The sequence below is a fragment of the Tachysurus vachellii genome, chromosome 15, assembly GCF_030014155.1.
Source record: "Tachysurus vachellii isolate PV-2020 chromosome 15, HZAU_Pvac_v1, whole genome shotgun sequence".
Classification (NCBI taxonomy): Eukaryota; Metazoa; Chordata; class Actinopteri; order Siluriformes; family Bagridae; genus Tachysurus; species Tachysurus vachellii.
In genome coordinates, this window is record NC_083474.1 from 7,659,410 (window position 1) to 7,687,072 (window position 27,663).

Genomic DNA, 27,663 nt, shown 5'->3' on the forward strand with positions numbered 1-27,663 from the left:
GTGTTTAGTTCAACTATTTTAAAAGAAATGTTAACCAAAGCGTTATCAAATGAATTCAAGCTGAAAACAGAATAAGAGAATAAATGGAGTAGTTTAATCTTTTACTAGTTTAATAGTATTATAGATAACCTTTCTGAGGGATTATGGATTTGATCTCCGTCCAATTGCCCACCCCTCTGCTGGTGACTGCAGCAACCTGAGAGAGAGAGAGAGAGAGAGAGAGAGAGAGAGAAAGCGAGAGAGAGAGAGAGAGAGAGAGAGAAAGCGAGAGAGAGAGAGAGAGAGAAAGCGAGAGAGAGAGAGAGAGAGAGAGAGAGAGAGAAAGAGAAAGCAAGAGAGAGAGAGAAAGCGAGAGAAAGCGAGAGAAAGCGAGAGAAAGCGAGAGAGAGAGAGAGAGAGAGAGAGAAAGCGAGAGCAAGAGAGAGAAAGCGAGGGAGAGAGAGAGAGAGAGAGAGATGCTATAGCTAAATCTAATATACAGTATAGTAATGTTTTTGCTGCATGTGGTGTGCAGTGCCAGGTGACTAGTGATGCTACATTCACGTATACACCGAGCAGGACTGTGTTACTGAAGCTGGTTACTTCCCGTGACAAGAGTGACACTAACTGTCGGAGACTAGAAGTGTGCGGCACTGCGGCAAAGTTGAGGAAAGCTGAACTTGACGCAAATAAGAAGTGACTTTTAAGTGCAGTGACTATTAATGCTAGTGAAGACAGAAGAGTGCATGTGATCTGTAGCTAAGAGCACACACTGCTTCTCCTTCATCTGGTATGATATGATGCAGATAAACACTGGTGAATTTTATACACAAACACCAAATGTCCCTCCAGATGTTTTCATTTTAGTGGCAAGAAATCTGATTTGGAAAGCCAACTGCACAACCCACTGATAAACGTTATGACTATGGCAACCGGTTTTAGGAACGGGTACTGGTGACGTCGTAGTGATGTCATGGTGACGTCACACCAGGTGACTAGAGCGAAAGCGGTAGTGTTTTCGAGCTGGTATAACGTCATGCAATGTTTTGGACTGAAATTGCTCACCCTGAACCTGTAGAGGGAGCTTGGCTGCAGGCTCTTCACCTCCGCACTGGTGCTGGTACTTCTCTGGGAAAACCACTCTGAACTGCCCTTCTCGCTGTATTCCACCTGGTCAACACACACACACACACACACACACACTATATGAGCCACTGTTAACCCACAAATTAGCATTTCCATTCTGTTCATCCGGTTTAAAGGATTTAAAGATATACTGTATACCCAAGTGAAAAGATAAATAACTCAAATTGCACAACACATATTTGTTCACCTCCTAATAAGGAAATAAATTCTCCAGTGAAAGGTGTTTGTAAATTAAGGTCTATAACTAGAAGGGGGGAAAAACTCACAACACAGCTGTTGTATGATGGCTTGTGTGTGGTGGGGAATAAGTGATTTTAAAACAAAGTCGAAAAACATTTTCCCTAGTTTTTGGTACAAGGCGTTCGCGAAATCCACCACAAATCACTGTTATAAGAGCAACAATTACAAATAATACAACTAGTAATTCAAGTCATTTTGCATAGAGACCACTAATCTTGTAGATAACACACGTTGTTGAAAATTTCCTTTATGAGTGTGATTGTCGATTGACATGTGTGCAGTCATAAAGCCGTACGGTGGGAGAGACGGTTTTTAATATATTCGATACTATAGATTAGTTACATAATATGGAAAGTACAGCTGGCTTATTATATGATGTATTATTCTCAGAGTAAAAGCGACAGTATTGAGGCAGTATTTAGGACGTGGACTGGGAAGGAATCTCACAATGTACTCTCTTATAAAGCCATGAGCATTAGCTGGAGGAGTCCAGGAGCACAGCACCGTGCCGTCTTCTGCGTTATCACAGCTTAACTGCAAAGCCTGAGGAGGATCTGGCACTGAAACACACACACACACACACACCACGACAGTCAAAAGTCTAGCTTCATTTGGCTTTCACGTAGGCTGTGTATGTGATAGCCAGGCGTGTTTTGCGAGTGTCACTCACAGCCCTCGGGCGTCCTCAGCGTGAGCACCTCGTTGGTCTTGTGCTGCTTACTGAGGCACTGTGTCACCACTTTCACCTGGTAGGTGGTGTCTGGCCTCAGCACACTCAGCATGTAGATGCTCTTGTTGCTATGTGTTTCCATGGTGGTCCACTGCTGAGCCCCTACCAGCCTGGGGCAGAAAAAATAAACAGCACATGTGAGTGAGACAGGCCTTGATTGATCACACACACAATGAAGAACTACTAAAGAGGAACACTCCAATGATGGCCACAATACACACAGACTGAATACATCTGTGATGCAAAATGACAAATTATTCACCATAATCTTCTGAATATTTATTCTGTAACTTGGGGCAACTGTCAGGAAATAAAGCATCCTGTGCATGATGACATCATAATAACGCAGCACGGGGAGTGTTGTGGGATACGGAAGGGGTGAGTAGCCTCACTGAGGTTAACTGCATCAAAATATTAATAATAAATACAGTATACACGGTGAGTCGATACGCTTGTGTTCTCCCTGCGTGTTAATAACGATGTAAGATGAGCTCAAATGCGCCAGAGTGAACCTGGGATCAAATGAATCTGAAACCAGACCAATGGACCAGGAACAAACTGATTCGACAACAGATTACACTTTAAAAAGACGGCTTTTAACAAAATCCACGGAGTATATTATGGGATGAATACATCTAGGTCTGGGATGATGCAGATTAATCACACTTCATGATGTCAGTGTTTTGGAATATAACAGATATACCAAGTGCAGCCAGCAGATGTCGCCAAAATATTTATCATTGATTAATAGGATTTCTCATAATGTCATCAAGAGACCTAATGTGCGGTCACTGAAATGTTCCTGTACAAAACAGCCAAATCTATTAAATTATAATTGTACACATTTAACAACTCAGATATTTGTATAGTCAGATTGTGTTAATAAATCTTTACTAAGTGATTCTGAATTGTGTAAATTATTATTGTATTCACATTGTTTTAGCAGGTTATTTACCCAAAGTGACTTAGAAATGAGAAAACTTTAGCAACGCGATATCAAGCGGAAACAATATAAAGAAAGGCTACTATACATTTTTTTTAAAACGGGTACTAGAGAAGTAAGTGCGGATATTTATGGAGTGATTAAAGTAGACAGATAGACAGATTCTTGGGTTTGTTAAGTGCTCATGAAAGAGGTCAGTGTTGTTTTTTTTTATAGATAGTGACAGATTCTGCTGTCCGGATTGAGTTTGGAAGGTCGTTCCACCACCGAGGGACAACCGGTTTGAAAGTCCTCGAAAGGGAACCTGAGGCCACACTGAGCACCAGATAGCAGGTCAAGAGAGTGAACGTAAACCTCAAAGATTCCCGAGGTAAGGGGATGCTTTTAACCGTTCTGGACACTTCTAACACACTACCCTTACGTGTACCTCCGTGGCTGAAAACGTCCACTTAATTAATGTTATATAAAATTATATCAGATGATTTTTATTTTTTTACATAAATCTGTTAATCAACCTCCGTTCTAATCAAATATATATATATATATATATATATATATATATATATATATATATATATATATATATATATATAAATTACGTTTCTTACACTAAATATATATATATTTTTAAATTACTTTTTAACTACTAATTTATTTAGTGATAAAAATACACACAAAAAGACTTATTTTTAATATTAAAAAAAAAACTGGATTTTTTTTTTTTTTTTACCTTTTATCTTGGATGTGTCAAAGATGACTAACTGCATTGGCTTTTATGCACTGTCAGTTTTTATGCAGCATCAGATTTACTTTTTGTGGCCCCATTAATTGCCATTATAACCACATTTTTCATTGCATGGCCATGATATGAAAAAAACCACACATTCTTGCTCAGCTGGGGAGAGGTAAAATTTTTCATTTTTACTGTTGACCAAATGGTGATGCCATTACCCATTTACACAGGCCTGCGGAAAATAAAGTTTATTTTCAGGATTTTTTTTTTAAATTGAGTTCTATGAAGGATATCAGCATACTATAGTGTGTGTTTTTGTGTATGTGCATGCGTGTGTGTGTGTGTGAGAGATTAAATATTTGGTAGTTTTGATTAGAACTAAGATTTATACTAAAAAAGAAAAGAAAATATATTAATCTGATACATTTTTACATAACTTTAAATTAGTGGCTGTTTTCAGGGTGTAAAAATGTAATACAGAAAATTATAGACCTGGTTAAAATTTTAAAATCCTCTTTCCAAAGTATGTTATATAAAGGTTTATAGCAAAAAATCATTCCTCTAGCTGAAATGCAGAGAAAAATATGGCCAAAACAATTGACGAGAACGTCGCAAGGCGTCCAAAAGGATTAATCTTATTAAAGGTGGGGTCTCCGTTGTTTGAGAAATGCTTCAGAAAACTGCGTTTGGCCGGCAAACAAAACAAACATGTGGCCAATGAGCAGAAAGGGGCGGGTATTGTCAATATGGGCGGAGAGAGTGTTCAGTGCGCATGTGTGACATTAGCAGAAAGCGGTTTTAACATTGACATGGAGGATAAAAACAAAGAAAGAAAGTGAAGAAAGGCTTACGATAAGGCAAGAAGTAGGACGTGTTAATATAGGATCAGCTTTCCAGCGCTGGAGAGAACTGAACGTGTTAAGTGTGAAACGGAGCTAAACCTTTCACGGTACAACACACAGTACTACACAAACACAGTTGTATTACCATAGTATTACTCATTGTGTTCATTTATTGATAAAAATATACCCTCGGTCATCTGCCCCAACAGGATCCGCCATAATACTTGTCTGGTGTATGTGTGGGGCGGAGCTATCAAAACAGGGGTGGGACCCATTTGGGTTAGGGGCGTGTTTGTTTTGGTGATTTCAAATGTCAACATTGGCTTTCAAACAGCGGAGACCCCACCTTTAACGATGCAAATATTAGGGTAATTTTTTTTAAAGGTGTATAAATATTCTCTGGATATTTAGCCAAAGAGCTTTTAATTCATGAACATTAGTGTGACAGAGCACATTAGGTCCCTAGACTAATTGAGAACAACTAGATTAATTCCTACATCTTTCTACAGGACCTTCTACAAGAAATACATGGTACATTGTAGATTTTACATTTGTGTTTACAAGTGTACAATAAATGACGCGTACCTGTAAAGAATGAGGAAGTTGCAGGAAGAGAGAGGCATGTTTTTGGGCCGGGACCAGGTGAGTGTGACGGTGCCGGAGAAGTCTGCGTGCCACTGCAGGTTCTGGACTTTATACACCAGCTGGTCAGCTGAAGAGCAGAAACATGATACAGGATTTAACCCTTTTTAACAGAACCCTGACATTCAATTAAAAATTAAAAATCAACTCAGACATTTTCAATCAATGTAAACAAAAGAATTTACTGAACTAAATTTTGAGTCAGGACACAGTTAGCTTTCAGATTTTAGTGAATTTTAGTGGTTGGAGATAATGCCTTCGAAATGTAGATGCTTATGAACAAGAACTTGGGCATCTCATATACAGAAATGAGATTGATAGCACTATAACTCTAAAGATATAAATACCCTCTAGTAGGCAAAGTAAAACTTAAAGGTGGGGTCTCCGATTTTTGAGAAATGTTTCAGAAAACTGAGTCGGGACGACAAACTAAACATAAATCAAAACAGAACGTGTAGCCAATGAGCATAAAGGGGCGTGTCTTGTCAATATGGGCGGAGAGAGTGTTCAGTGCGCATGTGTGACATTAGCAGAAAGCGGTTTTAACATTGACATGGAGGATAAAAACAAAGAAAGAAAGAGAAGAAAGGTTTACGATAAGGCAAGAAGTAGGACGTGTTAATATAGGATCAGCTTTCCAGCGCTGGAGAGAACTGAAGGAGCAGGAAGTTGGTCACATATTCACAGATTGGAGTTTCCCCGAGTCAATAACTCCTGAGCTAAACGCTGTTACTACACAAACACCTCTTTTCTATCGTAGTAATGTAGAGAGGCAGCTACAACCGTGTTTTGTGTAGTAACAGTGTTTAGCTCAGGAGTTATTGACTCGGGAAACTCCAATCTGTGAATATGTGGCCAACTTTACTTAAGACGCCGAGGCGCTTTTTTCCTTCTCGATAGGTGAGTAACGTTGGTTTTGCTTTGTTACACAGAATTAATATATGCCTTTGTCCTTTACATGATTATGCTTGTGTGTCATTTTTGCTTGTTTGTTTATCTGCAATCGTATTGTTCTTCTCTTCAGCTATGATAAAGACACATTTCTTTCCAGTAGTTGCCTGGGTTACGTATGTATGTGTGGGCGGAGCTATCAATACAGGGGTGGGACCCGTTTGGGTTAGGGGCGTGTTTGTTTAGGTGATTTTATATGTCAACGTTGGCTTTCAAACATCAGACACCCATACTTGATGAAAATCGAGAAATTCTAAAACCCCTGTATGTCTACTTTCAAAACGAGCCATCAAGCACCACTGTGGAGTGTGACGTGACAAATTCATTCAAAGCTGAACATTTTCAAAATTTTAAAACAGGAGCAAAATTGTTAGACAAATGTGATGCTGAGTGTCTCTCACCTGTGCAGTTGTCTTCGTCACTGTGGTCTGTGCAGTCCAAGAAGCCATCGCACCTTTCGCTCTCCAGTACGCATGCTTCCCGGTCAGCACACAGTATCCCGGTCTCACACACCAGAGTCTCCCGCGTGGCTACACAGAGAGCACAGGGAATGAAAAGTTTTCAGGTTTCTGAGTGGCACAACAGGGAAACATTATTCAGAGATAAAATCCAAGTGATGACAAGACATCTGCGGCCAGGAAGTCCGAGAAGCAGAATAGTCGAGCTCTCATGCATGAAGATATGGGCAGATAACGTTACCCTGCTTACTGACACTGCATAAGCAGCAGCTTGAATAAAAAGTCTGTCTTTATGCATGCCTGGTTGATAGCTGTCATGTGATAGGACAGAGATGCATGACAGGTAGGAATTAACTGTGATGAAATTAGGGAGAAAAAACTATGAAAAAATTCAATGAAATTTTAACTGAAAAATGTTGTTTTTTTTTGTTTTTTTTTATAGAAAAACAAAAATTAACCTTGATTTTACAATTTATAAAAAAAAAAGTTTTTACAGTTTGAAAAAAAAAAAAGTAGATATACAGAGTTAGAGATATAGCTTTATATATCTGTACAGTATATAAAATATTATGCTATAAATTTTATTTGAATGCATTTTTGTTTCATTTAGCTTTGTTACATTTGTATTAAAATTGTAAAGAATATTTTAAGATTTATACTACCATTTTCATGAAAATAAAAATAAAAAACACGTTTTATGAGCTGATTTAAATGTAATTACTTGTATTTTGCTTTTTTTTGTCCAAAGCAGACGCAAACCATCACAAACATATTTTATTAGTTGTTAATAAATGTACAACATTTACAACATACAACACTTCATAAGCATCATTTTTCTTTTCTTTTTTTTATTTATTAAAATAATGTTGGTAAAGGTGTTCTATTCCTCTTCCACCACAGCAATCCGCCGACATTAACATTGTTAATAAAAATGTTTTTTAATTTGAAAAAAAAAAAAAAAAGATCCTTTTTTATACACACACATATACATATATATATATATATCTATATATATATATATATATATATATATATATATATCTATCTATCTATATATATACACACACACACACACACACACACACACAAATATTGAGGTTTGATGATGTGGGACATTTGCAAAAATGTGTTATCCTGTTGTCACTTATGTAATAGCAGCTATAAACAGTCATTAACTCGGTAGTTGTGACACTTTTTAAAAAAAAAAGTCTTGTTACTGAATAACTGAAAATTCCTTCTAAACATGCTAAAGAAATGTCTTATTACAGAGCATCACCATACCCCTTATTCCTAACTCCACCAACAGTGAGACTTGCTTTTATAACCAATTTTATGTAGAGTATACAACACAAGTCCCTGTGTTAGTTGTTACTATAGAAACCACAATGTGTCTGAGGAGTTGGACACTTACGACAGTCGTTTTCGTCTGAGTTGTCTTGGCAGTTGCGGTGTCCATCGCAGCGCTGCCATTCTGGGATGCATGTGGGCGGCTTATGGCACAGGAACTGCCCTCTGGAACAACGGCCGGTCGGGTCAGAGGTATGAGTGGGCAGGGGCTTCTGAGTCACCGAGCTGTTGGACGCTAAGGCTAACACACAGACACACACACACACACAGACACTGAGTAAGACACACATGCTGAGAGTTGATGATAAGGTACCAGTAGAAGAAAGTGAGTGTGTTGTCAGCGCTGTGCAAATTTACAGATCTACCTGTGGGGCAGCCCACTTCATCACTGCCATCAGGACAATCAGCATAGCCATCACACACCCAGTTATTCACTATACACTCTCCAGAACCACAGTGGAAACGGTTAGGGGGGCATGTAACATAACCCGGGGCAGGAGTATGAGGAGAGAGTCCATCTAGAAGCACAGATTAACACACTGACAGTTAATACTGTTGACTCCAACCCTGCTTCAGGGCACTTTTTCATAATCCCGGGTAAAAAGTTGTGCTAACTCTGTGAAGCATTTCTCTACCTGGGGGTAAGCGCCATAGAGGCATACAGACATGACGTAATCTTTGGACTGCATACCTGTGCATTGTGCCTCATCAGACCAGTCTCCACAGTCATTCTCACCGTCGCACTTCCACCACGTGGGCACACAGCGGCCGTTCTTACACTCGTACTGGAAATAACGTGAGCAGCCCGGCTCCTCGGTGGGGGAACCTGCTGAGGCAGATTACAAAACCAGCACAAATAAATAAATAAGTAAATAAAATCGACATACACACAGACACACAGGTATGAGAAGCAATGGAGGCAAATTAACAACAAGGAACTTACCACAGTTTGCCTCATCTGAGTAGTCACCACAGTCATCCATGCCGTCACACTTCCAGTCCAGACTCACACACATGCCGTTGGAGCACTGGAAATTGTAGGCATCGCACTTCTTCTCAAATTCAGGATGCGTAGCTGGTGAAAGGACATGAACAGAAAGTTCTACACTTAATTCTTAATCAATTCTATAGTGTTTTCCTCCTTTGTTTAATGAATGCAAAAGTGACTGCACTGAATACAAGACGTGATGAGAGACCACTGTAAACGTGGTCATAACTTGTGAAAACGCGTGGACTCACAGCAGCCCGCGTACGCCGCGTCCTCGTCCGAGCCGTCGGAGCAATGCTTCGTGCCATCACATACCAGAGACTGGAAGAGACACTGAGCTCTGTTCCTACACACAAACTCCATGTAGCGCGTGCACAGCGGATCTACGAGGACACGCACACGTCACGTTTGAGATTTACACACAGTGGTACTGTAAATGCCCCTGCTGCTTATGTTCACACTTAAATACTCACCGCAGTGCTGCTCGTCGGCGCCCCCTGGGCACTCCTCCACGCCGTTACAGTGGGAGCTGGCAGGCAAGCACGTGCCGTTGGAACACAGGAAGCCGTTACAGCGATCTCCCTCTGGAACGTTAAAAAAAAAAAAAAAAAAAAAGAGCTAAACGTAAAAACACAAGATAATGCCATGCTGACTTGCTACAGGTTGCCAGCACCACTGTTTGTAGCTGCTTTAGTATGCATACTGTGTCGCACGCACTGTGTTATTCAAAAATAATTATAGTCAGTTAAATTGATCAAGAACTGTTTTCTTCAACGAGCTTTCGTTTTACAATTTTCTTGATTCAAGAACATTCTTTGCGAATTCTTAGCCTGTAATCTTTAATTCACCATAATTTTGTCAGCTATTGTTTGAAATATTTTTAATTCTTGTCCCTTGATCATCACTGAATTAAAGGGACTGGCCATTTGATTAACCAACTCATTTGATTAAGGATTTAAAAATGTCTTCAATTAGCCTTTTTACGTCTGTCTTTTTTCAAGGCAGAGCTAATAATATGAGGCTTTTTAATCCAAGAGCCAGACGTAAAAAAGGAACGACGTTAATCAAAAAGCTACGTTCCTGCTGGACATGACACATGCGTCATCGCCGGGTGTAATAATAACAAAGCACTTGTTTTGACTGCCGTCTTTTTTCCAGGTGTGTCTAATATTGGTGGAAAATTAACCTAAACCACAAAGCGTGCCCTTGTCTTTGATGTGCAGTAAAATATCTGAATGTTCTATATTATATAGCACACTACAGGAAAACTGGCATTAGGTTTAAGCGCATTGTGGCACATTTTGTAGAGATTAAAGATAAAGAAAGTGTCACTTTCATCAATTTCCTGTCTTCTTCAGTGTGTTCTTAATAGCACATGTTAAAGATGCGTCTGTGTGTGTGAGTGTGTGTTATTGACCACTGACCACAGTGACTGGGCTCCTCGTCAGAGCCGTCCTGACAGTCGTCATCACCGTCACAAACCCAGCGCTGAGGAATGCAGTGACCTGTGTGACACTGGAAACTGCTGCTCTCGCATGTGTGGTGGCCCACTGAGTAAGTTTGCGTGTGTGTGAGAGAGACAAAGAGAGAAGCAGAGACCAGTTGTCATTAAAAATATGATCATATCTATAATGTCATCTTATCCAGTACTAGTGTGTCCCCTCACCAGTGCAGTTTGCCTCGTCAGACCAGTCCCGGCAGTCATTATCACCATCGCAGCGCCAGACATCACGGATACACACTCCTCTTGCACACGTGAACTCTGCAGGCCCACATTGATGAGAGTCTGCAAAACAACATGCGGCTTAACTATAAAGTTGACCATCACGGTATGACACCACACCCGTTCGAGGACGGACACACACACACACACACTTATGCTAAAGTTGAACTTTATGTAAATTTGTAGAAACTTGTTGCTGTGAATAAACTATGGGAGTGAATACAGAACTGAATTCATTTTGATTCTATCTCTGTAGTGCACATACGCACAAAATTTGACCTCGAACACACACGCTCGCACATTCACAAGCTCACCACAGTGCTCCTCGTCACTGTTGTCACCACAGTCATCCTCGTGATCACACTTGAAAGCCAAAGGGATGCATGAGCCTGAAGCTACACAGCGGAACTGCACAGACAGATCGCAAGAGGTAGTGGCTGCAGAGATAGAGAGAGAGAGAGAGAGTGAAAGAGGGAGAGAGGGAGGGAGAGAGAGAGAGAGAGAGAGAGAGAGGGAGAGGGAGAGGGAGAGGGAGAGGGAGAGGGAGAGAGAGGGAGGGAGAGAGAGATTACTTTAAACCTAAGGTAACAGTAAGAAACAAACAGCACTATATGAACACTAGGTGGGCGGAGCCAGGGTTCCGCCAGGGCTGCTGTCACTCACGGCACTCCTGCTCATCACTCATATCTCCGCAGTCGTTGTCGCTGTCACACTTCCAGATGCTGCTGATGCACTTGCCGTTCGAGCAGCGGTACTGATTCGGCAGACAAGAGTGTTCTATCAAGCAAAGACATAACAGAAATGATCAACATCATCATTATGTCCTACACGGGTAAGGAAGCGTATTTTTTAAATTAATATGCAGGTTTTAAAAGTGATATCAGTTAAATATTAAACTAATAAAACGAACAACAAAACACAAAAACAGTACAACTTCACCGAACGCCATCGGACACAAATCGGTACGCCTGAGGTTTGCAGATTTCTCACCAAAGCAGACACCTACACAAGCTCTCCATCACGACTGCGCAGCAAAGCATTTTTATTTTACACGGCTGCTGCTCTCGCGTGGAGAATTCATTTCCGTTTCCATTCACTGCTTCAGTAACAGAATGTACTTTCTTTTTCTTTTTTCCTTCCATAAACTGCAACACACTGCTGCTACTGAATGGTGTTCACTTCTTCTGTTCAAGTCTTAACAAGTGCAGTGTCACAGAGGTATATAACGTGTCATAAGACATTTTCATTCTCATTAAGCCTTATAGATATCTGTATAATAAAATAAGGCAGAAGGCATCTTCATTATCTTTTTTTTTTTTTTAATTTTTTATTTTTTTTTATTTTAGGAATGTATCCCTGTGGGAATGAGAGTTCTGTACGTTTCTCACCTGTCTTCACACACGTGTTGTTCTGGAGCTGATATCCGCTGGGACACTGACACTGGAGCTCTCCTGAGGGCAGCCTGGTGGTGGCAACTCCGTCTGGACATACACAGCTATGCCTGTGGCCCGGCTGGGGCAAACACAGGAGTGTACATGGCTGATCCGCACAGGCGTTATGACCTGCTATTAAAAAATAAATAAATAAATGAAAAGAAATTAAAAAAAGAAAAAGAAAACAAACACACACAAGAAAGTTCCTATGACTTGGACATGCAAACTGAAGCGTTGCTGCTCTAATAGCTGACCTTTATCCTTGCCCTTATAGAAGATTTTAAGGTCCATGACGCCGGTCAGCCTTCCAACGAGGAGCTCGCTATTGGGTGAGCCTGATTTAGGTGCCTTGAATATACCCATTCTTGACCAGTCATCCCAGTAGAGGTCATTCTGAAGAGGCAAACAGCAAATTAATCCAGTACTGCTACATTACTGAGGCGGGCTCATGTCATTTACTCGTTTACAGTTTTCATACTGAAAAATTGTATTTATTAACTAGTTGTTGTTATGATGTATATTGTCGCTTATCGAGTTTTTCACTTTGACGCAGTATTATTTTCTGTATGTTAATTCTGTATGCTAACTTATTAACCATTTAACTTAATAAAGTATTTAAAATCGATTCAAATATAAAATTAGCCCTCATGTTTTTGGCTGCTCGGTGTTCTATTTCAGCTGGGGTTTTTTTTTTTAGGAATATTTTTAAATTAAACAAATTAAAGTAAAACGATTTTTTTTTCAAAAAGTATACAAAGAGATAAATGAATTACAATAAAAAATGAAAGAGACAAGAGGTGGTGAGTTTTTTACCTTAAATACAGCTATAGCGTAGGGATGCGGAAGCCCCTCCATAAGCACTGTGCGCTGTCCACCTGTGAAGTCAGATCTTTCGATTCGGTCTCCGTACGCTTCGGTCCAATAGAGCCAATGCTCGTCAGTTGTGATGCCGTTGGGCCAACGAACGCCATCCGACACGATACGGGACACGTCAGAGCCGTCCATCCAGCTGCGGTACACGCCAGCTGCTCGGTCTCCCCAGTCGGTCCAGAACATCAGGCTAACAAACACGGCATCATGAGTTTTAGTCCAAAACGGAGTACAGTTCATATGAAAAATCGGTAATGTGAAAGTTGTCATGCGGTAATGTCAAAGCACTATAATCAATAAAATCAAGTGAATCTGAAACCAGATGAACTCTGCTTTGGATTTGGACTGAAGCAAACATGCCCAGTGTGAAAACCACCTAAAACACCAGACTATGAAGGATAACGGTCCAATTATTAGTGTGTCAGCACTTAGTACAACCTCTATGGCCTGACCATTAGGGAGCAAAATGGAATAGCTGTTGTAGACATGATTATACCAACAAAATGTTTCAAAAAGTCCAGAAATTCCCCTACCTCTCTCCAGGCATAAGGGCCAGGGCTCGAGGATGCTCCAAAATGGAGGAGTTGACCAAAGTGCGCCTCAGATCCCCATCAGGGTTTGAGACCTGAGCCAGAAAAAGTCATTTCATGTTAAACTACTGCACCCAATGCACCGAAAACACGAGGTTAAAAAAAAATATTCCGTCATATTTACCTCAATCTTCTGAAAGCCAGCATCCACCCAGTAGAGAAGTCTGCTGACAGGGTCAAATGTCAGAGCCTCGACATTCTGCAGACCTTTCCTAACAATCACCTCCTGACCAGAGCTGCCGTTCAAACACAGCCTCTACAGACACGCAGAGAGATGAAGTGGTCAGTTTACATGCGCATGAACACAAGATCATGTGTCCAGGAAGAAATTCAGTGTAATTCACTGACTCCGAGGACATTTGTTCACAAATCACAGTACAGCTGAAAATGCTCATACCTGTATGGTGTCAAGTGAAATGTCAGCCCAGTAGAGGCAGTTCCTCTCATAGTCAAAGTCCAGAGCCACCGCCTCACGGAGGCCTGAAAGAGGCAGAGGCTGGTCTACACCTGTAGCCAGGTCATAGCGGTGGATCGAGTTCCTCACGGCATACAGGATGAATTCATTACTCTCTACACACAAAGAATATTTTGTCAGCCTCAGGAGTTGCCATTAGGTACAAAACACACATCTGTGCAGCTCAGATCCAGGCGGATTAATTAGTTTGCAAGAACGATACGATATCGTTCGATACGATACGATAACGATACGATATCGTAGTTTGCAAGAACGATACAGAATCAGGAACACAGGTTTGGGGAAGTAAAGCAGTCAAAAAATCGTTTGATACAAAGCTGTCATTCAGCAAAACGTATAGACAGCGGTGAGAAATCGAGGAGGTTCCCGAAACGTATGTGTGACGTGGTGAACGAGTGCCACAGTTTACATGGATTATAATTGTAATAATATTTTTGAAACAATTGTCCAAAATTACCTTCAACAGAATATTTTAAATGTATTCCTAATAAGCAGGTCGGAGGTGAGATCTGTTTTCAGTTTCACGGATCAGTTTTTTTAAGACCTCCATCTAATAAACAGCCTACTGTCGTCTCCTGTTCCTGGCTGACAGGAGTGGAGATTTGAGATTTTGGGTGAGGTGCTGAAATGCTTTTCTGCTCATTGCGGTTGTGAAATAACTAGCTAGAAAAAAGGAGAGCGCAAAAAAAAAAACCCTAACCTCCAATAGGACATGGAAGCATCTCTCCGTCCAGCCGGGCCTCGACGTCTCCACCGGTACAGCTATCACCAGGCACTTTTCGATACCTGGACCAAAACAATCAACACACGTTTTTATTTTTTATACATTTAACTGCTTCAGGAATATTTGAACACTAGATGGTGCAACTGCTGCAAGCCCATGAATTCACAGCTCGCATTCTCATAACAGCCTTATCTTACCCTTTGCTGCGGCGGTACGTCGTGCCCACGGGGCAGGGCACAGGAGGGGCATACAAATTGCCCGAAAACTCAGGGTCAGGAATGCACACTTGAAGGGAGAGGTCCTCACTCAGCTTGAAGCCATAATCACTGAGAGATAAGGAGTAAGAGCATGAGCACTATTTAGAGGCGCACTCATCTCATTTATCACCACTGTTAATCATGAAGATCATTTTGGAAGAATTTGTCTGCCGTTCTTCAGACACTCTGAAACTGCACAGGCTGGAATTTAGTGAGCATGTGACAAGGTGATTTAGAGAAAGAGAAATGAAGGCCAAAAGGAGGTGTGTATGCCAAACCTATAAACCGAGCCAGTCGCTCACTCTGGAGTGTTCAAGGTGAAAAATGACTCTCTACATTCTGCAATTGCACTGAAGCGGTTTATGCGGTTTCACTCTCATGTAAAGGAAGTCCGGATGTTTTGAGCTTTGTCCCACTTGTTTCAGATCTTAAAACTAAATTTTCTATAAAACAACAACCTGAGCCAGGACAAAATATTTATTTAATGATCATTTCATTTATGGATGGCAACAAAATGATCAGCAACCGGAAAAGCAATTATTGGGGGTCCTTATTGGGGGTCCGATTCCCACCTTTGCCCTGTGTGCGTGGAGCTTGCATGAGTGAATGGATGGATACACCCAAGGGGGGTTTACTGCCAGACCAGTTGAATCTAAACATCAATTAAACAAAACCATTTCAGCAACGTCAAGCAGGTCAACAACACAGCAGCACATAACACTGAGATTTCTGGAATATTCCCTATTAAAGACACTGAGCCTTCATCCACGAGAGTATTTACAACTAAACCTTGAAGTCACGAAAGACCTTGCTTGCTGTGTATTTCTCAATTTGAAATTGATGACTGAATGAATCCCACATGGCTTTGGGTTGAAATCCCACATGGCTTTGGGTTGAAATCCCACATGGGGTTGGGTTGAAATCCCACATGGGGTTGGGTTGAAATCCCACATGGGGTTGGGTTGAAATCCCACATGGGGTTGGGTTGAAATCCCACATGGGGTTGGGTTGAAATCCCACATGGGGTTGGGTTGAATCCCACATGGGGTTGGGATGAATCCCACATGGGGTTGGGATGAATCCCACATGGGGTTGGGATGAATCCCACATGGGGTTGGGTTGAATCACACATGGGGTTGGGTTGAATCCCACATGGGATTGGGTTGAATCACACATGGGATTGGGTTGAATCACACATGGGGTTGGGTTGAATGTGTTCATGATTTCACCATTAGAGAGACCAGACAAAACTGGTATCCATGGGGGAGATGCAAGGCAAAAAATAAAAAATAAAATGATGGAGCAAATAGACTTTTCTTACAAACCCCTTTATGAGCTCAATTCCTCTGCCATAATATTCTCTTGATTCATACCGAAAATATAGTAAACTGAAATATAGCTTTCCATAAGAATAAGAACATCATATCAACAGTCATACATGGTGGTGGCAGCATGATAGCAGGGGGGTATTTTGCTGCTTCAGGGCCTCTGCAACTTGCCATAATTACCTTGCCATAACAGAACGATAAATGATAGTTTATGGTAGAAAAGCGGTAAAGAAATATTTCCAGTCATCAGTGAGTTGTCTAAAGCTTAAGAGCAACTGGATTAAACAGCAAGACAACGATCCGCTGCAGAAGTGCATCTACTGAACGGCTTAAAAGAAACAAAGTAAGGTTTCCGAATGACTCGATCCCCATTGCGATGTGTGGCAGGACCTTAAATAGTCAGTTCAGGCTTGAAAGCCGTCCAATTTGGCTGAATAAAATCAATTCTGCAAAGAAGAGAAGACGAGTGCTACACAGGAAATCCTCCGAAGCAACGTGCAAGACTGAGCTCAAGTTATTAGACTAATTTTATTGCAGTTGTAAATTTTGAGTCTGGGTGCAATTTCTTTTGCACAAAAGGTCATAGAAGTGTTATGTAACCATTTTCCTCCAACAAATGAAATGATCATTTAAAAACAAATGTTTTGTGTTTGTTTTGTCCTGTATTACATTTTGTGTTTAGATCAGAAACTATTTAGGATAATAAATACACAATAATAAAGAAAATCAAGAGGTGGTGAATACTTTATGGTACGGTAGCAATGTTTAGAAAACAAATTACCATTCGTAGTCCTGGCGCGTACAGGAGCAGTTGGACAAGCTGACAGGTCGGTCAAAGTCCTCGCCGTTGAAGCAGGTTGCGTGAGGGGAGCGACGCTTGAAGAGCAGCTCACGACCCAGAACACATCCGTTTCCTCGCTCGTCAGACGGGGACCAGGGCTTATAGTCTCCCTCAGAGCAAGGCACACCTGCATATAAAACACAAGCAGTTTACAGCTTTAATTAACAAGAGTAAAATATATATATGCTTCTGTATATATACATATATATTTTCTGGAAAAATATTCAGGGGTGCCAATACTTTTGGCCATGACTGTGTGTATATATATATATATATACACACACACACACACACACACATACACACACACAATCATGGCCAAAAGTGTTGGCACCCCTGAATATTTTTCCAGAAAATTTCTCACAGAAAAGTATTGCAATTATACACGTTTTGCTATACACATGTTTATTTCCTTTGTGTGTAGTAAAACAACACCAAAAAATAGTGGAAAAAGGCCAATTTGACATAATTTCTCACAAAACCCCGGACAAAATTATTGGCACCCTTAACGTAATATTTGGTTGCATACCCTTTGGAAAATATAACTGAAATCAATCGCTGTTGGCCCCCTTCCTGATTTTTTGCACGTTTCTCACACATTTGTGTTTCAGATCATCAAACAAATTTAAATATTAGTCAAAGATAACACAAGTAAACACAACATGCAGTTTTTAAATGAAGTTTTTAAATTGAAATAAATTTTTATTATTAATGGCCCTGTGTGCAAAAGTGTTTGGTCCAAAATTCCTCCAGCGCTGTAACAGACTCATTGCAAGTTATCGCAAATGCTTGATTACAGTTCTTGCTGCTACGGGTGGCCCGGGTGGGCAAACACCTTTTCACACCACTGTGAGATATATATATATACACATATCTAAGCAAACTAAAACAGACTAGACTAAAATTTGTCATGTGACATGACACAAACATTTGAGGTCATGAGGTAACCTTGCTTTGAAGCAATTTCATTTCTGAGCCGAAAACTAAAATATAGGTCCACTGCTGATGCATCTTTTCATCCTCACCGAGTACGTCGCTGACGTTGACCTGCAGGATGAGCCAGCTGTGTGCCTGCTCAGCGTAGGAGCCAAAGATAGTAAAGATTGTGCTCTTCTCGCCTGGCTCGGTCAACAGCTGGTACACGTAGACGTCCTGCTGGGAGAACTGGAACTCGCTCCATGTTTCACCCTCGTTGGTGCTGAACCTGTGTCACAGGCAGCAACACACCTCAGATAAGCCTCAGAAAAAAAAAGCGTGTGTGCACGCATGCGTGTGCGTGTGTGTGTGTGTGTGTGTGTGTCTTCCCTGCATGCGAGTCATCTTTCAAAAGGTGTGACTGGATAGTTAGCAGAGATGCAGCTCAGGATTGTTGTGCTACATTGTGTTTGCATCAACTATATATAAATACATTTAATTATATTTAGGCATACATTTTTCTTTATACATACATTTAGGATAAATGAAACCAGTTATGCATTTTGTTTTTTGATGGATGCACAAAAATAACAACTTTGAACTTTGCTCCGATATGTCAGTGCATTTTTTCCTTTCTGCGTATCAAACATTAAGTACAAACTAAATGTAGTTATGTAGGTATGCGATAAATTTGTGAACGAGCTCGGTTGAAACATCGGGCGACCCGTCCAACGAATCATTTGAGCCAAATAATTGGATTTGCTGCTTCACTGTGCCAAACGTAACTGCCTAGAATTGACAAAAATCGGCATTCAAATCTCGTTCTCGTTTCCATTTGCTTGTGTCACTGAAATCACAGCTCTGTGTCGTGTACAGTACTTAAAAAAATGAACGATTGCTTCTTTCGTGCGTATATAGATGTATATTAATGTGAGTGCAGGGACACAGTAACATAAAGGTTGTTATTATAATTATTATAAAAACTGTAAACAATGACTCACTTAAGTGTTTTGGTGGAACCGCCTTGGGAAATAGCCATCAGGATGCCACCGTGGTCCCCCCAGGTGTAGAAGTGAGGACCAGCCAGAGCCTGAAGCCGTTAACGTTAGACTCAGTTAGAGGTGTAATGTTAGGAAGGCATAATAAGCAACACTAAGTTATACTGTACCTCTCTCCACCTGGCTCCGGCACTGCTTGAGACATACACGTTGGGTTTGTTAGCCAGATTCTTTCCCACAGATCCTGATAGAGCGACGTGAGCATGAAAGGAAAAGAAAAGCAAGCAGTCAATACTCATAACATGCGGCTTGTTTAGTCACGCAAGCATAACAGTGGGAAATATATATATATATGGTCAAAAAGTATAATGCGGTCTTAAATCTATTACAAATGTCATCACATACAAGCTGGTGACATCAGACCACCTCACTGTTGATTATTTTCCTATACCAGCACACAGTCATGATATATTAATCACATATTCATAACAACTGATTCACGTATATACGACATCTAAATCTCCCGCGTTTGATTCCCATCAAAAATCTTTTTTATCTTTTTTGTTACCGTTTTACATCAGTATTATTACATCAAGTTAAATTTAGCCTCCTGACTCATTACCGAAAGAACTTTAAAACTGAACAATTAAAAAAAAAAAATGGGCTCATGTGCAACAGTTTCCGTTATCAACAGCAAAGAAAGAAGATAAATCAGAAATATACAAACAAATGGGAACGCTTCACAATAAAGTTGTGATGTGTGTTTGCTGGTCTGGATTTCAAACTGGGGTACAAACAAATTACCAAAAAAAACATTACCAATGCATAACCATGACAAGGAATGACAAGGGGAAAAACAACATTTTGAATTCCTTTTGAATCATTTGTTATCTCGATCTTCTGAATTGTCGATATGAGTTTGCACAAGAATACAAATAAACTTCACTTCCACTGCCACAAGCTGTAAGAATTCAGCCCACAAACCCGCACAGGAAATAAGAGACAGGAAGTAAAAAGCTTTATCAGATCCATGACATGTTCGCCCTAAACACTCACTACTCGATGCCTGGCTGTGATCTTCAGGCAAGAGTTAGGCTGTTGCCTACCTACACATCTACACGTCTTAACTTCAAATGGCCCAACCAGAGCCTTGGAGGCGAAATCGATCTGACGTTTCACAGACAACACCCCCAGCGCTCGCTGACTCAAGACACAAACAAGAGGTTTTACACAATATCCTGTTTATGCTACCTGAATTTTATATTACAGCTGCGTTAAGCATTTTTTTTGCCTTTCTGTATATCATAAACACATAGGGAGCTCAGTGGAAGCTGCTTCAAACAGAGTGTAATAAAATGCTGAGGTTTTCTGGATACTGGGTGACGTCCAGGGGTACGTGTGAACCCCAAACCACCATGTGTATGTGGGAATGTGTGTGTTAATTAGTCTGTGGCAAAAACAGTAATAATTAGCGCATCTGTGTTTGAGTGATAGCACCCAAAGTGGGCCGACATCTTCGCAAAGCCTACTCCTTTGCTCTCTGATAATGAGAATGCTGCTCATTATATAATAATCATTTAATTAAAGAGCCGGCTGCTGCTGGCAAATGCAGAAAGACAAAAAGAAGAGAGAGGGGGGGGGGGGGAGAGAAAGTGTGTGCCCTTGAGACAAGCAGAGAGGAAAGTCGATGTCTTCCAGCAGGCGTGAACATGAGGAAGCATGCTCCAGAGCAAACGCACGCTCATCCCCTATCATTACACTGAGCATGGAGTGTTCATTATAGCTTTGGTAGAAGCACGTGTTTGCTAACAGAAACACATGCGCGCACACACATGCACGGCTTGGAGTTCAGGTACACCGAAATGTCAAGAGAAATCGTTACAGGATGTGAGCGCGGTTGCTGGTCACATGACCCACCTGTTGCCATGATGAGACCAGGTGCAGACTCTTTGCTCAGAATGGGCATCCTGCGAAGCTGAATATTCAACAACTGACTCCAGCGCTGAGCCAAGTGCAAGGAACAACCCTTAGAAATCTGCAGATGAGAGAGAGAATACAGGAGGTAAAACACAGCAGGTAACAAGCAGCATCATTCTGATTTCTTTACCTCATGTGTTACCTCAAACGGTTCCATTTTCTTCTATACGGTGCCTTGCAAAGGTATTTATACCAACTGAACTTTTCCACATTGTGTCACGTTACAACCACAAACAGTTTGCGCCCGGGGAGCAGTTGGGGGGCGGCCTGAGACTCGAACCCACAACCTTAGGGTTAGGAGTCAGACTCTCGAACCATTAGGCCACGACTTCCCCCCATACGATAAGCTCTGCTCTCTGTCATTATAAAAGTCTTTTAAAGGTTTGGTCTCTGCACCACACGTGTAAGCTCTCGTCTATGTTTTGATGATGCTGAGATTTAGATAGAACTTATCTCATTACTAACTAAACTTGTTCCTTATGTTGTTTTGTTGAACTACATAGAGTATGTACAGTATGGCTTTTTGCGTTTTAGGCAAAGACGATCCAATATTTCTATTTTTAATTAATTAATTTTTCTTTTTTTTTGTAGGTTTATAATTCAGCCAGGTTTTCCCCAGTTTCATTTATTACCAATGCATTTATTTTTCTTTTTAAACAATAAAAGAGTCAGTCCTAAAACTTTGTTGGTTGGCTTTGTGCATCAGCTAATAAGCAAAGCAATCTTCACCACTTCCTCCTACAATCCTAACACCCACACTCGCACTAAGAAGCCACATTTTGACACAACAGCAGCTGTAAACGCTTCTGTGGTGTTTGTGCTACCTGGCAATCGATGGAGCCCCCGAGGCTGTCGTAATTTGGCGGCTGCAGCAGCTCCCAGGTGCCGCCTTTGTCGAAGGTGATCACTGATCGCATGTTGTCTTCGCTGAGTGAGCCGTTGATAAGCGTGGCCACGAACACGCCGCGCAGCCCTTCCACACGGTGCAAGTCTGCAAATGGCTCGTTGGCAAAGTACCTACACACACAAACACACGTTCTGCTGAACAAGGTGACGTTTGAAAAGGGCAACACCGTGAGCCGTGTAGCAGCTCATTTACATATATATTGTCAGCTGCATCGCTGCAAATCTGTCCTTTGGTGAAAAAGGTTTCTGATGAATGAGGAAAGAGTGAGAAGAAGTGCTGGAGTCTGGAGGGTGATGCAGGATACCTTCCTGACCTACCTCTGAGCTGAACGGTAGAGCCATGCATCTGAATCCTGCTGGCAGTAGAGGACATTGACGTAATGTTCAAGGACAAATAGAAATAGCGCATACACAGGACCAGGCCTGGTACTAATTAGAGTGTCTATTTGATAAACTGAGGGCAGAATATTTTTATTGGCTTTTAATAAACAGCAAGGCCACCAATAATAAATAACAGCAAAAACGTGGTGTTTTGTAACAGGGTCAAGAACATAGCAAGTCAAAAAGCTTGAATGTCAAGTTGACTGTTGTTGTTAATGTTGAAATGTTCAATATCAGTGATCAAAGTACAGTGCATCGGATTGGTACAGGGTCACATGGTAACCCCCCATCCACATGGTGATCCTCAGTGAGGACATAATGTTCTCACGTCGGAAAAGATTAACAGAAAATTTAACACAAAGCAGTAAAATTAATATAATCAAAAGAACTAAGCTTAATGATAATTATTTCCTAATGCGCTCTCTCTCTCTTTCTCTCTGTCTCACGGTCTCTCAGTCTCACTGTCTGCCTCTCTCTCCCCATCTCTCTCCCCATCTCTCTCCCCATCTCTCTCCCCATCTCTCTCCCCATCTCTCTCCCCATCTCTCTCCCCATCTCTCTCCCCATCTCACTGTCTCTCTCCTTTTTTCTGTCTCCCTCTTCCCCTCTCTCCTTTTTTCTGTCTCCCTCTCCCCATCTCTCTCCTTTTTTCTGTCTCCCTCTCCCCATCTCTCTCCTTTTTTCTGTCTCCCTCTCCCCATCTCTCTCCTTTTTTCTGTCTCCCTCTCCCCATCTCTCTCCTTTTTTCTGTCTCCCTCTCTCCTTTTTTCTGTCATCCTCTCCCCCTCTCTCTCCTTTTTTCTGTCATCCTCTCCCCCTCTCTCTCCTTTTTTCTGTCTCCCTCTCCCTATCTCTCTCCTTTTTCTGTCTCCCTCTCCCCATCTCTCTCCTTTTTTCTGTCTCCCTCTCCCCATCTCTCTCCTTTTTTCTGTCTCCCTCTCTCCTTTTTTCTGTCATCCTCTCCCCCTCTCTCTCCTTTTTTCTGTCATCCTCTCCCCCTCTCTCTCCTTTTTTCTGTCTCCCTCTCCCCCCTCTCTCCTTTTTTCTGTCATCCTCTCCCCCTCTCTCTCCTTTTTTCTGTCTCCCTCTCCCCATCTCTCTCCTTTTTTCTGTCTCCCTCTCCCCATCTCTCTCCTTTTTTCTGTCTCCCTCTCCCCCTCTCTCTCCTTTTTTCTGTCATCCTCTCCCCCTCTCTCTCCTTTTTTCTGTCTCCCTCTCCCCCCTCTCTCCTTTTTTCTGTCATCATCTCCCCCTCTCTCTCCTTTTTTCTGTCTCCCTCTCCCCCCTCTCTTCCTGGCTCTCCCCCCTTGCTCTTTTCCCCTCTCTCTCTCTCCGCTTCTCACTGTCTCGATCTCACTGTCTGCCCCCCCCATTTCTCTCTCTCTCTCTTCCATTCCGTCTCTTCCTTGCTGTCCTCCCCCTACACACAGATGATTACATTAAAATTGGTTGAAGTGCAGGATGAGTCATCAAATTATTTGTCCACTTTCTGAGAAATGATAAAAAGGAAAATTAAAACAAAACACATTTTTCAGCAACTAGCCAGATTCTCTAACAAGCTACTGGTCAATCGAAATTTTCAGGGGAAAAATAAAATGTTATTCAAAGCTATATTTTTTGTGGTTAATACAGGAATCTGGGTGACAGAACTTTACGGGATGTGATTTATAAACCCTGTAGTACCTTCACCATTCTGCTAGTAAAAAGTAGACCTTTAGGTATTTTTCTTTAATCTAGATTATCTGTGATCCATGTTGCGTCTGAAGAAATAACTTATAAGAAAATAGTTAGAAATAATTATGGGGTGTGTCTCAATCAGCTCTCTAGGTGGTGAAGCAGTATATTGTGTACATCAGCGGTGACCAATCTTAACCACAAAGGGCTGGTGTGGGTGCAGGTTTTCATTCCAACCAAGCAGAAGCCACACCTGATTCCACCTGTTTAATCCGTTGTTTAATCTGGTGTGGCTTCTGCTTGTTTGGAATGAAAACCTGCACCCACACCAGCCCTTTCCGGATAAGATTGGACACCGCTGGTGTATATGATCTGGGGCACTGGTAAGGATGCTGGTGGTAAGAATTCTGGCTCATCACACATTAAGACGCTGATGTGTCTATATATGTCTATATATATATATATATATATATATATATATATATATATATATATATATATATATATATATATATGTCTATATATATATATATATATATATATACATATATATATATATATATATATATACACACATATACACATACATACATACATACATACACATACACACATTTTTTAAAGAGTTTAAATGGCTATCATCTATAGTTATCCTCACTTCCTCCATTTTATTTGTATTCTTCCTGGATGAAGCAGCCATATTATAGTCTGGTTTAGAATCTGTTCACAAATTTGCTCAGTGACCTAGATAAGCTAAAAAATAAAAGAAAAGAAAATAAAAAACTGCTCCCAAAAGCAAATTCCTTTGTCACCTTTACGCTCCTTTTCGCGTTTTTTTTTTTTTTTTGCATTCCAAAAAAATTAAGAAAGAAGTTGAGGCTGAGAGCTATACTGTAGGTTTGAACTGAACTGAAATAATCTTGTTCTTCTGAGCAGTGTTACTAATTGCTGAGAATTAGACGTCTAATTTTAGAATAGGTGCGTGTGTGTGTGCGTGTGTGTTTCTGATGGAACGCAGCATTACCTAATGAGGGTGTTGCTTCCTGAACCCTCAGGGCTGTAATACAGCACATTCTCCAAAGAGAGGGAAAAGGCGAGCCCCTGCGTGTCTGAGATGTACAGGTGTGTTACGTTGTTGTTGTGGTTTACGCACACAAACACCTGATCCTCCGAGGCATCGGCTATGTAATATTCCTGTAAGACACGCAGAGAAAAGGTCATGTGACGTGCCGTGTCAATCAGACAAACATCTACTAACTAAGCTGTTTGTTCTTGACATTGGTCCTGAATTATTCCAGGGGTTTCAGAAGACACAAGGCAGTGGTACTCACAGTGATAGGGTGGCGAGTGTTAAACTGGGCCGCTCTCATGGGCTGGCGGTTGTAGGAGACCCACAGCTGTACCGATTGTGGCTCATGGCTCCCGAGCAGCGTCTGTATTAACAAAGACACACAATCACACAATCCACAAACTGCCATAACAAAATAATGAAAATAATACAGGTGTACTGTTACTGTCAGGAAAAACGACCGAGATGCGATTTTGGAAATGGCCCCATGTTCTTCTGACACTCCATCTCCTACCCTGGTTATGCAATATTAAGATGAATTGCGCAATTATTAGTGAACTAAAACCCTATTTGTATCTCACACTGGCTCATAGAGGTCTGTCGTTCAAAATATAAGAAATGTTGACGTTGCCAGGTTCAAGTTCACCAGTCCAGCCTAAAGCCTGAAGTTACTGAAGACACCACCCAAAAAAAAAATTGTTCACAAATATATTTCAGAACTCCTCTTATGTACTACAACAATTTGCCAAATTACAATATGTGTAATGCTGAACATCCATGAAACAAATTACTGTCACCACTAAGGCAGTGAGTAGATCAAAGGTTTAGGATCTGGGTTACTGATCAGTAGGTTGGCGATTCAACACCCACCACTACAAAGCTGCCACAACTGGGCAGCTTTGGGCAACTGAGTAAGGCCCTTAGACCTGTCTGCCTCAGGGGCTCTGTATCATGGCTGATCTGGTACTCTGACCCCAACTTCCTAACAACTGGAATAAGTGAAAGCAATCAGAAAAAATTTCATTGTGCTGTAATGTACAAGTGACAAAATAAACATCTCCAAAACACTTCCTGCCCAATCAGATTTGAGCATGGTGGTGTAACAGAACAATGTCTGCATTGTTTAAGAATGGACACGAACCTGACAAAATACACAAATCATCATTAGATCACCATTAACGTCGGCCAAGATAGTCATCTAGCTAGTTAGCTGGCATAAAAAGGTTACTGCTCACCACACCATAATGTGTTATTTTCTATAATTCATATTCCCATACTGATATAATAAGTACATCAGCTGCTAGTTGTCAAGACTACACAGGGTTTATGGCATCATCCCGGATTAGCAGCTCAAGCTTAAAATCCCCACAAGGTGGTAGTGGAGGCCTGAGCCAAAAACACACACATACATGAGAGAAAGAGAGAGAGAGAGAGAGAGAGAGAGAGAGAGAGAGAGAGAGAGAGAGAGAGACTCATTTCTCTAAAGTGCAGGGTATTGAGAAAGCCATGAGCCTGACAGGCTGCAAACTATCTGGCCAGCATTAATGAATTTCCCCTGATGAAGCAGAAAAGCACTTCTTGTTCTCTGGTGGAAGACAGAGCATGCAGTGTCGCAGCTCTCTCGGACCCTCTCGTCACGGTCCTAGCATCCATCGCCCTGATTTATCTGCCTGTTAATAGCCATCTCCGGGAACAGACTGCAGTGGTGTCGCAGGCAGCCAAAACACAATCTGGCTTTAGAGAGCAAGGAAGGACGGCAAAAAAGAGCAGGGTTTTTTTGTTTTTTGTTTTTTGTAAAGGGCCTTGGTTGCTGAGAGAGCAGGAAGAGAAAGAGCCGGCAGCATGGTAACGACAGCTTAATCTGACAAAGAGGACAAGCTGGGTTTGAATATGCAAAACTGACACAGCTATGAGGAGCCAAGAGACTGGTGCAAAGGAGAGACTTTATGTTCCTCTAGCTGTCTGATCCTTATTCAGTCCAACTGACCAGACCAGACATGGCCAAGTCCAGATCATTTTCTAATGGTGGTGCGTATACGCTTCCAAAATACGCAAGGGTCCGTGCTGGACGAGTTCCAATACCACACACCTGACACCTACGCTCTCTTTCTGAAGTGCTTTATTCTGCTAAACTAGCTCACACAGAACTGTATTAACTTGAATACCTCTACAAAAGCATGTAACACACACATGCGGGTGTGGTCCAAGTCTGAGAATTGATCTCACTTGCCAATGAGAATTTGTGTCCGTCTGCCAGCTCATGAATAGAGCTGATTCTTGCAGACTTGCTGAATATTTGGCTCCTAGAGGCACTTTTCCTTCATTGTGGGATAGGCTTTTATGTCGGAAAACAAGAGCCTTACTGTGCTGGCAAGCTCTGCGAACCAGAGAGACCTGACTCACGGGTAGGAGCTCCAGCTTGTAGATATCTGCAGCTTTATGAGGCTGTGTGAAAGTTTAAGTGTGTATGTGTGTGTGTGTGTGTGTGATGTGACCTGCAAGC

At 41.4% G+C, this 27,663-nt stretch overlaps 1 protein-coding gene across 4 annotated transcripts in view; it reads right to left on the reverse strand.

The window, feature by feature from the left end:
* Window positions 1-27,663, reverse strand: part of sorl1 (sortilin-related receptor, L(DLR class) A repeats containing) — a 68,830-nt gene that overhangs the window by 10,642 nt on the left and 30,525 nt on the right. The window contains exons 7-38 of one of the 4 annotated variants that reach the window (XM_060887623.1): window positions 25,423-25,524; window positions 25,116-25,285; window positions 21,955-22,147; window positions 21,071-21,188; window positions 19,324-19,397; window positions 19,157-19,245; window positions 18,266-18,444; window positions 17,181-17,367; window positions 15,012-15,140; window positions 14,791-14,876; window positions 14,013-14,185; window positions 13,740-13,871; window positions 13,559-13,650; window positions 12,969-13,215; window positions 12,410-12,548; window positions 12,111-12,284; window positions 11,386-11,499; window positions 11,037-11,159; window positions 10,666-10,785; window positions 10,424-10,549; window positions 9,473-9,583; window positions 9,251-9,382; window positions 8,955-9,086; window positions 8,703-8,837; window positions 8,377-8,529; window positions 8,076-8,252; window positions 6,608-6,736; window positions 5,199-5,325; window positions 2,036-2,205; window positions 1,813-1,925; window positions 1,045-1,149; window positions 130-196 (exon numbers count right to left, since the gene is read on the reverse strand). In XM_060887623.1, coding sequence (XP_060743606.1) covers window positions 130-196; window positions 1,045-1,149; window positions 1,813-1,925; window positions 2,036-2,205; window positions 5,199-5,325; window positions 6,608-6,736; window positions 8,076-8,252; window positions 8,377-8,529; window positions 8,703-8,837; window positions 8,955-9,086; window positions 9,251-9,382; window positions 9,473-9,583; window positions 10,424-10,549; window positions 10,666-10,785; window positions 11,037-11,159; window positions 11,386-11,499; window positions 12,111-12,284; window positions 12,410-12,548; window positions 12,969-13,215; window positions 13,559-13,650; window positions 13,740-13,871; window positions 14,013-14,185; window positions 14,791-14,876; window positions 15,012-15,140; window positions 17,181-17,367; window positions 18,266-18,444; window positions 19,157-19,245; window positions 19,324-19,397; window positions 21,071-21,188; window positions 21,955-22,147; window positions 25,116-25,285; window positions 25,423-25,524 — 4,318 coding nt within the window. Of the gene's footprint in view, window positions 1-129; window positions 197-1,044; window positions 1,150-1,812; window positions 1,926-2,035; window positions 2,206-5,198; window positions 5,326-6,607; window positions 6,737-8,075; window positions 8,253-8,376; window positions 8,530-8,702; window positions 8,841-8,954; window positions 9,087-9,250; window positions 9,383-9,472; window positions 9,584-10,423; window positions 10,550-10,665; window positions 10,786-11,036; window positions 11,160-11,385; window positions 11,500-12,110; window positions 12,288-12,409; window positions 12,549-12,968; window positions 13,216-13,558; window positions 13,651-13,739; window positions 13,872-14,012; window positions 14,186-14,790; window positions 14,877-15,011; window positions 15,141-17,180; window positions 17,368-18,265; window positions 18,445-19,156; window positions 19,246-19,323; window positions 19,398-21,070; window positions 21,189-21,954; window positions 22,148-25,115; window positions 25,286-25,422; window positions 25,525-27,663 lie in introns of all 4 variants that reach the window. The other 3 variants (XM_060887621.1, XM_060887622.1, XM_060887620.1) reach the window with 3 other exon arrangements.